The sequence below is a fragment of the Linepithema humile genome, chromosome 1 (genome assembly GCF_040581485.1).
Source record: "Linepithema humile isolate Giens D197 chromosome 1, Lhum_UNIL_v1.0, whole genome shotgun sequence".
Lineage (NCBI taxonomy): Eukaryota > Metazoa > Arthropoda > Insecta > Hymenoptera > Formicidae > Linepithema > Linepithema humile.
The window spans coordinates 34316618-34326631 of record NC_090128.1 but is presented as its reverse complement, the minus strand read 5'-3'; the positions used below and the strand labels follow the sequence as shown (position 1 = coordinate 34326631).

The 10014-nt window shown below is 37.0% G+C and overlaps 2 protein-coding genes across 6 annotated transcripts; one reads left to right on the top strand and one right to left on the bottom strand.

Moving 5' to 3' along the window:
- The first annotated feature begins 17 nt into the window (after positions 1-17).
- LOC105667676 (protein CDV3 homolog) lies at positions 18-4046 on the top strand. Of its 2 annotated transcripts, XR_001099969.2 has the most exons (4): positions 18-887; positions 1433-1929; positions 2100-3528; positions 3600-4046. XR_001099969.2 is itself a non-coding variant. In XM_012359628.2 (3 exons), exons 1-3 carry the CDS (start codon positions 714-716, stop codon positions 2236-2238), a joined length of 810 nt encoding a protein of 269 aa, XP_012215051.1. In that variant the 5' UTR covers positions 18-713; the 3' UTR covers positions 2239-4046. The 2 variants fall into 2 exon arrangements, 1 of the variants encoding a protein (XP_012215051.1); XM_012359628.2 differs by having other exon boundaries at positions 2100-4046.
- Positions 4047-4089: 43 nt separating this feature from the next.
- On the bottom strand, positions 4090-9835 carry LOC105667669 (uncharacterized). 4 transcript variants are annotated; one of them, XM_067355510.1, is made up of 17 exons: positions 8875-9835; positions 8677-8768; positions 8550-8593; positions 8405-8484; positions 8223-8293; positions 8014-8157; positions 7760-7939; positions 7573-7650; positions 7431-7497; positions 7270-7366; positions 7144-7208; positions 6943-7060; positions 6744-6853; positions 6083-6619; positions 5123-5311; positions 4793-4942; positions 4090-4648 (listed from the first exon to the last, which is right to left on the bottom strand). In XM_067355510.1, exons 4-17 carry the CDS (start codon positions 8468-8470, stop codon positions 4481-4483), a joined length of 2040 nt encoding a protein of 679 aa, XP_067211611.1. In that variant the 5' UTR covers positions 8471-8484; positions 8550-8593; positions 8677-8768; positions 8875-9835; the 3' UTR covers positions 4090-4480. The 4 variants fall into 4 exon arrangements, with proteins under 4 accessions (XP_067211611.1, XP_067211608.1, XP_067211613.1 ...); XM_067355507.1 differs by having other exon boundaries at positions 8550-9835; XM_067355512.1 differs by lacking the exons at positions 8550-8593; positions 8677-8768; positions 8875-9835 and having other exon boundaries at positions 4090-4450; positions 4527-4648; positions 8405-8485.
- Positions 9836-10014: the final 179 nt, after the last annotated feature.

Below are 10014 nucleotides of genomic sequence, written 5' to 3'. Positions count from 1 at the left end.
CATATTTTATTTGTTATTAAAAATATGCAGTATTAATTATTCATTTCGGAACAAGTGTCTTTTGTTTCATTCGGCAATTCATATTCCGGAAGTGATAAACAATACCAACTAGTACTCTCGTGATGACACTGGAAAACAATTAACCTCTTCGTTCTCGCGTGCTTCTTATGGTACACTTTTTTTCATCACTCCAACGCGTCCGATAAAAATCCGTATTTTCAGCAGATCAATACGACCAAATCTTCCATTTAGAACTTACGAACGCATTGAGAAATGCACTCAATTATCTATCATATGTGCAACATGACACGTCGTTTTTAGGTTAAGGGTCTCTCGTGCTTTTCGTACGACAGTCTTCTGCTAGATAATCAGCGCCACTCGCGCAACCCGCGTAACTTCAGAATCGCGTATCGTCATCGACGAGGCGCCTGTTATTGTCGAAACCGCGTGAAATATTATTGATGCCGCAAGACGAGTATTTCTCGAGCAATTCCGAATTTTATTCGCACGACGCTGTTTTCTCACAAGCGTCGAGTCGCGCACTTGACTCGCGCGTTGACGCTGCTGACTTCCGGTGGAGACAAGCCCATGTGGACGATTGCAGCGAGTATCTTAGTCAGTTCGTGATCAGCGTGTTTTTGGTGCGCTACTTTTATCACGCACGTTAAAGATCTTGCGGTTATTCGTGTTACTTCGGATTCTGTTGCGTCGCCATGGCGGACCTAGATGATTTCTTTGCTAAAAAGGATCGTAAGAAGGCTAAGGGCAAGAAGTTCACCACGACTGATGAGGTCGCCAAGAAGCTGGAAGAGGGCAAGCGACTTGAGAAGCCCAAGCCGAAGGAGAAACCAGCGAATCCCGAGGGCGAAGAGTCTCAGCAGACCGAGGTGAGACGAGAACGAGATTTCGATGCGTTCTTCCCGTGGGAATTCGAGAATCCGTGCCCGCGCCACGACGCTGCCATGTTTGTTCTCGTGCACGTCATAGAATCGCGTGGAGTAGCCGACGGAGATGATGCGCTGCGTACCTCGTGCGTTCGGACGCGCCTTATATAATCGCCGATCACACGGGACAGCCCGTGCGTCGCGACCAGCTATTTCCACGTGTTCTCGGATTTTTTCTCGACATAATGTATCTCATTTTTTAGATCGTTTTTGTGATTTTTTTATAATTGTTACATTTGATACAACACGTGGAAAGTGACATGATCAATGTATGTTTTAAATTTTTGTGATTTTTTTGTGATTAAAATACTACCTTAAATTATTAGTTTTGTGAATTGTAAATGTATGTACTAATTAACGTATTTTATCGTGTACGAGAATTATTCCATGTGAAAAGAATTTAACAAATTTATAAAAGCAAATCGAAAAGCAAAATATGAGTATTGTGACTTGTGACTTGAATATTATAATAAATGCTTTATTTTTAGGATGAGGATGAGTGGAAGGAATTTGAGGAAGAGAAGAAGGATTACAGTGGTTTGAAGATTGGACATTTGACAGTAAACGACAGTCTCGATGCTGAATCTGACGATGAGAGAGGCACTGGTGAGAATAGTTCAGACGGAGAATCTGGAGAAGGTGGCACAAAACATTCGGGACCATGGAAGAAGCCAGATCTCCCACCGGAAGCACCAGAAGTAACGGCGCCGCCGGCACCACCACCGTCTACCGGTGGAAATACCGGAACCAGCGGCGGTGGTGGTGGTGGTGGCGGCGGCGGCGGCGGCGGCGGCGGCGGCGGCGGCGGTGGTGGTGGTGGAGGTGGAAGTTACAAAGCACCGCATTTAAGAAATCAACCTGCTTTCCCTAGTCCACGACTGCGAGGCAGGAATGTCGCGCCTGATATACATAGCGAAGAATACTTCCCCACCCTGAATTCCAAGCCTCAGCCAAATAATAACGGCAGTAGTCCATGGGGAAGACGGTAAAATACAGCAAATATATATATATGAATTTAATTAATGATTTAATTAATAATAATATACGATAATATATATGAATATATATGACTTGATTAATAATATATGTGATAATATTCCAGCATTTTTTATATAAAATATACTTTAGCGAATATATGGATATTTTTAATTACAGGCGGCGAGATGAAGGAGTATTCGAGGAAGTTCGCAACCGCGGTGGCAGCAGATCGTATAATGTACAGGACTCGCAAGCTCAAGCGCCCAAGCTTTCTCTGGGTAACAAATATGGCGCTCTGTCGCAAGATCAAAGCTGAAAACACCTATCCCGATCAAATCAAACGACATGCAATCAATATCACATCGTCGCCGCTCTCCGTTTCGTGGCCCAGCTGCGCCGGGAAAATCTATTTTCTAGACTAGGATCCAACGTGTATCATAGTATGCGTATGCACGTACACACGCCCCCCCCGTTCTGCAAAGTTCGGGGATGCTAATTCCGGTTCTCATCGACGGTTTTACAGTGATCGCGCGGTGGATCGTCGAATCTAGGTATCTGCACGTGCGCCCATGGACCATGTAACTCAAAATGAATATCGTGCATGTATGCAAGCTTATTTTCATATCGTGTAAACACGTGGTTGGAAGTCAAGTTTTATATTTCATTTTGTAATCAGCATAGTGTATAGTATGCTACTTCCAGAAGAGTGTCAGGGCGGCAGAAGGATGCCAAGCGTTTCGACGCTGAGTGAAATCCTCCGAATGGTGAATTGGAATGACGTTGTCGACGCGAATAGGCGCATCATTAGGCGAATTGTAGTCTAAAAAGATTGTTCGTTAAAGTATTTTATGTGGTATTCACACTTTTTTTTTATACGGTGCTACGTTTGGTTTAGCGTGCATACTTACTGCCACGATCGATGCCTTCTCATTGAGTATTATCGGTATAGATAGGACAGATCGCGTTGGCATCCGAACACGATAAACCCTCGAGATCGGTGTGTCAACACCGCAATATCGAAAAATTATATAATTAATCTTAGCAGTTCCATGAGAACTATTCTCAAACCACTTTCAAATGGTTACGAGATGCTTCTTGGGCTCTCTCTATCTCCACTTTCGAGGGAGAGTGTCGCTTCGCTCAAAATGGCAACGTGCGTCAACGAAGGGAAATTTCTAGGTAAATTAATTAAGATATATATGTATATACTATTAACATCTACTAATAATGCAAAGACTTACATAGGATTTTCGTTATACACGCTCGTCGATTTCAATCATCGTTATTTCTTTGGGCAAAAGAATAATAAACATGAATGTGAAACGCGACGAACGTTGTCGCGAGACAAATGTACGTAGTCTATACAATCTAATGAGAGATATATCTGCATGCACTCGTGTTGAGTAAAGAAAATCCTATGTACGACTTTCTTAACGATTATATACTTTTTGTTGATGTAAGAGTTTCTTTCTCGAGACGAAGAGTGCAGCGCATAGATATCAAATCCGTTTCTTCAGAAACGGTTTCTCATTGTTGGCAAATTCTTCCCGGCGGGAAAACGCGTGTTGTTTTCGGGGCACAATGAAGAGAATGCCATACGGAAACGGTAGATAATAATAATAATAATTCTTGTATAGCGTGTGATAAAATGTGATTATTTATAAATAAATTTCTTAGGATAACTCGTATGTACTGCCTCTGAGCATTTTTGATTTGCCGTACTGTACATCATCGATCATACCGATTCCCGAAGCAAAGAGAAGCGTAGCGCTCGGATTACTCGCACGCATGCGGGCCGATCGTCTTTCTGGGAGCGCAATCTGCGCCGTAAACACACGGGACTTCGGATAAACAACGCATTGTAACGCCAGGAGAAATTGAATTCAAGCAGGCGGAAACGCAACACCGGTGCCTCTCGAGAATAGTTTCGAATTGATTTTGGTCGCCGCGGCGACACGGACTAGCCTGCCCTTTGTTACAGAATAGTTGAGATACAATAATTTTATCGCTACTGTTACACATGAGAGCGAGCGATAGAATGACAGGAAGTGAGAGTACGCGAAAGTGTGGGGTGCGAGCGTATATACGTGGCGTATATATTTAATAAAACTCAATCACAAGATACTTTGGTGTCACTTTCTTCCGTTCCCTCATTTACAAAATCCTATTTGCGTCATTAATTAATTTTTATTAAAGAGAGAAATTAGTAATTAATAACATTATTATACAATAGATCAATATAAAAGAAACTGATATATATATATATATATATATATAAATTATTTTTATCTAATTTTAATACATTTTAAATGCAAAAATATAATGCTTTCTTAAAAATTTAAGAGCACCGCGATCGTGTACCAGACAATCTTATAAATCACTCATTTGTTTTTTGCATCGTCACTTTCTCCGATCATTCATTCAAAAGAATTATTAGCATCACAAGAGAAAATATTTGCCATCCATCAAGATTGAGTACAAGATTTAATATTCAAAGAACGTCGTCAAGGCTCGACATGTCCTCGTCGCTGTAAAGAAACAAAACCGTCGGAAATAATTTATTGCACCTCCTTTCTGTGATTGTAGGATGGATCGCGAACATACTTCTCGCAATACTTGAGTCCATGACTTCCGTTATTGCTGTAAGACGCGTACATAGAACCCTCCAGCAAGGAAGGCTTGTACTTCGGCAGGAAGTATATCCAGGCTTTTGTCAATTCGCCAACCTGAGAAAATTTGTTGGAAAAAAAATATCAAATTTCAAATATTAAACTAAATGCAAAAAATGTTATTGAATATTTAAAAATCTAGGGAATAATATTTAATATAATTATCAATACATAATATTTAATATGAATGCGTTAAATTACCTCTTCGAAAGTTTTCCCAGGCTTGAGCGTTGTTTCCGGAGCTAATAAGAGTTCTTCCTCGGTTCGCTCATAAAACGTAGGATGTTCTTCCAATTCATCCAATCTCGTTAGCATTTTAGAATCCACATCGTATATTTCTCCAAGTACATGCTATTTATCGAAAACATGTTCTTTACCAATTTTATTAAAATTAAAGTAATATTATAAATAAAGGATTAATCTTAAGAGAATTAAATCTACAAACAAATTAGAAAGATTGAAAAATCAACATTAATTGGCTTAAAATTTTCAATTTTTAATCTTTTAAACTTTTTAATTCCCTCAGCTTACATTGCCGCTGCCGGGTTTCTTCAGCAGGAACGGGATATTGTATTTCGTAGCAATCACCAGAGGATACGAGATCGTCGTTCTGCCAAGGCCCAGGAACTTGGCGTAACCGTTCGCGGCATCCTTAATGAGACCGTGGTTTGGTTCGCCTCGTTTTAGTGTGCCATACACGAACACCCGGTGCAGTGGGCTCTTGAAAAGGTTTTCGTACATGGTCGAAGGTTGCGGATTACTTTACACGTGACTTACAGCCAATGACATCGCGATCGGATATTATCGTAATTTATCTACAGACTTTATGCAACGCATTATCTAAAAGTGGTGATCACAGAAGGCTAAATATATTAGCTTCGTATGTTACGGAATGACACTTTAAATAGAATGGAATGCCGCGAGAAAATGGCGCAAACTTCCCTCAAGTACGCACGGGGAACGCGAGAAGTCACTCAAGATACAATGTAAGAACAGCGAATGATGGAATGAATGGAGCACGATGTAGACGTAGAACTTGACAGTGCACGGTAACTTTATACGCAACTGAATAGCAGAATGTTAACGTTAGATGTCAGTACTGTCAGCTGGCGCGATTATTTAGACCTTAGCCGAAGAGATGCGTAATAATATGAAATTTAGAATTGTATTTTTTCACATTTTATTTCTCATGTTTTATATTTTTCACATTCTATCCTTCAATTCTATTCATATACTTTGTTCACACTCTGTTTATTTTCTATATTTTTGCTTATTTCATTTATATATATATTTTCGCACACGCAAACTTCGAATAAACACGAAAATGTAACGCGAGATAATACTGCGATTATTATTTATTTAATATTAAGGTTAATTTTAATTGTTTCAATTTATTACAATATAAACTTACGAAACAAAATTTCTTGCGACAAATTGGCAGTGTTGCTGATATAACTTTATAACAAAGCGTCGATAAAGTTCATTCATTACCTTCAGTGAGGGATTCAGGATCTTCCCCGGCGGAATGGAGTACATGGTGTCCAGTTCTATAATAGCGATGTTAACGAGTACTACGGCGGCAACGTGCAGCAACATTTCTATGAAGTGCAACGACCGAAAGTGACAATGCAATGCGCTGGTACAGAGAGCACGCGTTTCGAACAGTGAGCATCGCGTGGTGCGCACATTGCGCGATAAGATAAGATTTTCATCCAATAAGATTTCCAGGCAATGCACCATCGCCGATCGCACAATTCCGCACGGCAATGAACTCAATTGAACAATAACACAAAAATCTAAATGCGAAGATTCTGCAGAGAAAATGAAATAATTAATAGGTAAATAAAAAAAATATTTTCCTGCAAACTTATAGCTAATCATTACGTTGATTTTGTTTCGCAAAGCTTCGCTCTCCACCGGCACGAGATCCTTGAAGTCCTCGTCTGGAATTTTTTGATTATCTTGTCGCCTGCGACGCAGAAGCTCTTGGAATGTCGACCAGTCTTCATCCTTTTGAATGTCATTGTCCTGATAGCAAAGAGAAAAAGAGTTGAAAAGGAGAGACTAAAATATTGAATATTTATATTGAAAATTTGAATATTTATTTATAAATATTTATTATGTGAATATTTAATACATAAATAAAGATTACCTCCAAAAATACATACAGCAAGCCTCTTGCAGAATCATCTAACAGCATGTAATTCTGATAGTATAGACACGATACCAACTTTTTCAACGTTTTATTCGTCAAACGATTGACTGAGCATAAATATATTGTAAGTACACGTATCGAAATTCAACCGGCAAAAAGTAATTCAAAAATAATTCATAACAAAATAAAATCGTACAACTTAAGCTCAAATGTTGCAATTTTAAATTTCCGCTTGTCATCACGCAGCCATTTATCGCCACAGTTTCTCTCATAAACGGATGACTAACATCGCTGTCTAAGGATTTTTCTGAAATCTTTACACATCTTTTATTTCAGCTTAACAAAATAATAATTCCGAAGATATAGTGTAACAAAAATAGTGTACTGATAAAATTACTTGGATGGTACTGTCTGATATCGGCGAGTCAGTTTGAACTTTCATCTTTGAATCATATTGATTCGCTATATTTTGAAGACTAGCATAAAATAATCGTTCAAACAATTTGATAAATATTAAACATACTTTTTTCAAAAGACTGAGTTGAGTTTTGATTCTGCAACGTTTCATTTCTGTTAGTTCGCTCTGTGATAAAAATTTCTTGAGTTTGCTGATTGTCCAGCTGCAATTACAATCTCTCATTCATTACTGGACAATATAACATTACAGCGTGATAATTTATCAACCTTACTCTCCAGCTCGATAAATCTGCGGCGTCGAAGGTCAACGATTTCTTCATGGGTCAAAGCGGACCTATCGCGTGACGTTAAAGATAGCAGTATATATTAAGATTATCTAGTTTAATTACCTCATTATTAATAAACGTACATGCAAAGTTCCTGGATTATTAGCAAAGCTCCCTCGTCTTGTATTTTATTTGCGGTTAGCACAACGCTTTGCAGAGATCTACAAATATCAGCAGATAGACAGTTATATTATATTTTATTAAAACTACTTTCGAGCAGAAAAAAATTAAAATTAGAATTCTACAAAGTAAGTTTAACAAGTACATAACCGATTAGTGCGAAGCATTGCAGCGATATATTTGGCACCGATGTCCGTAATATCGTTTCCCGCAATATTAAGCGCAACCAATTTTGGATTATTCGGCGGATCCCAGTATCTCAATTCGTTTGCGATTTTTTGCATACCGTTGTCGGATAATTTACACATCTTCAAAGACAAATAACATAAACTGGAGAATAAAAATTTTTCGCAAATTAAATTGCAAATTAAGTGGAACGCAATTGCGCTGAATTTCTAACATACTTTCTGGTCGGTGCGCAAAGTAAATAATAATTCTCTTGCACATTCGGATTGTTATCTAGATTTACATCCAAAATACATCCGAATTCCGACATCATATGTGCTATCTGCAGAACGCCGTAAGCGTTTATTTGACAATTGGGCAATCTGAGAGAGTGTAATTGTTAATTATTGTGTATGTATTCAGTAACTCATATTTGGATCTTTCTTACTTGAGCACTGTAATGGTGTTATATTTCTCCAATGTGATATTCAGTGCATCCAGAATGCAAATCGATACTTCCTGTCGTGCAATATAAAAAATATTACACAAATATATATAATGTAAATATTTTTATAACTAAAATTAAATAATAGAGCAAAGTGCTAATATAATTTCATAGCTTATCTTTACATTCCAATTTCTGTGCGTTCTCCATTCTTTTAGGATTTTCGAAAGAAACGTGAAAGACAGGAACATCTTTCTTTAATTCCCTTAATAAATAATAAATCGTAAATTTTTAAGCATAAAATTTTTTATTTATAATTAAGGTAATTACTTTTCTGGTTCCAATGTTGCAAATTCTTCTATACCATTCTTTATCTGCAAAAGTATAATACTTAAGCATAAGTGACATCAAAAGACACACATATAATTATAATATAAAATTATTTATAAAAGTTTACTACAAATCGAGGTAGCGGCTCCACATTATTTTCCTCACAATGCTTTAGAAATTCCGTGACAAAATTCTCTTGAGACATTTGAGCTGAATGATCTGTCAAATACCATTAAATTTATATTTTTCTCATTATTTATTTTAATAATTGTACTGATACTGATATATTCTCTGTAAATAATTTTAATATAAAAAATATATTAACCGATTATCGAGGGCGTTTTATCTATTAATTCAGCGTTTTTATTTCTTCTGGTTGTCATTTTTGATTTAACCTTTACTCAAAATCGCAGGACGTTACTAGTCCTGCAATTTTGAAAAAAAAGACAAATGATAAATTACAGCAGACTATTTCTTCAACGTAATAATTTTTCTAATTATAAAATTAAACTTTTTACTACTTTTTCTAGCTTTTATTATGTATAGACCATATACATTTAGAACTATTGTATATAATTTTTAGAATATATGTTATTTATAAAAATCTTTAATTCTTAATGTACTTTTCGTGCAACTTAACCTTATATTTCGTAATAGAATTGAATCCGTCGATTTTTTGCATGCGTCATAAATTCATAGAACACTGGCGCCTACATCAGACATCCCCGCAATGAACGAGATGTAATCTGATGCCCGGGAAACATAAGGGTGACTAACCCCTGACAATCGCGCATAACGGAGAGAAGGGGGGAAAAGCCTTCGGGAAAAGTATCGAACGGGCATCTCTGATGCATAAACACTGCACGCGTGTTGTGTAATATAAGACACAGCAAGCATCGAGTCGCGATAAAGGCCAACCGTTGGGCCCGTTGAGAGATTAAAGTCTGTAATTACGGGGGTTGCAGAGACGATTATCAAAATGATTTGAGTCGCTTCTAACAGTGCCGCAAACGACCGCCGTAAACCCTGAGTTCGATCGATGACACATCACGCTGCGAACGAGAAGCGAACAGTTACGTTATATCGTTACGTGGCGGGAATGCTTGATCGAAGAGAATTAAAATTAGAAATCTCCATAAAAAATATAAAGATTTATAATTCACGCGCTAAATTTCTCACGGTCATCCAGTGATAAATACAATTAGAAAATATTTTAATATATTGCAAAAATGTTTATGAAAAAGATTTCAGTTTCTTGAATAATAATTGTATGTAAATCAAACTCAATTAATCCATTAATTATTAAAACAATTCAACATCAGGTATTTATCTAAACGATTATTAGAACTTTATCAAAAACTATTTTATAATTATAATAATAATAAATAATTTGCATAATAATGAAATAATTATTTGATCATAGTTTTTAAATTTACTAATCCTGATTCGGATATTTTTTTAATTA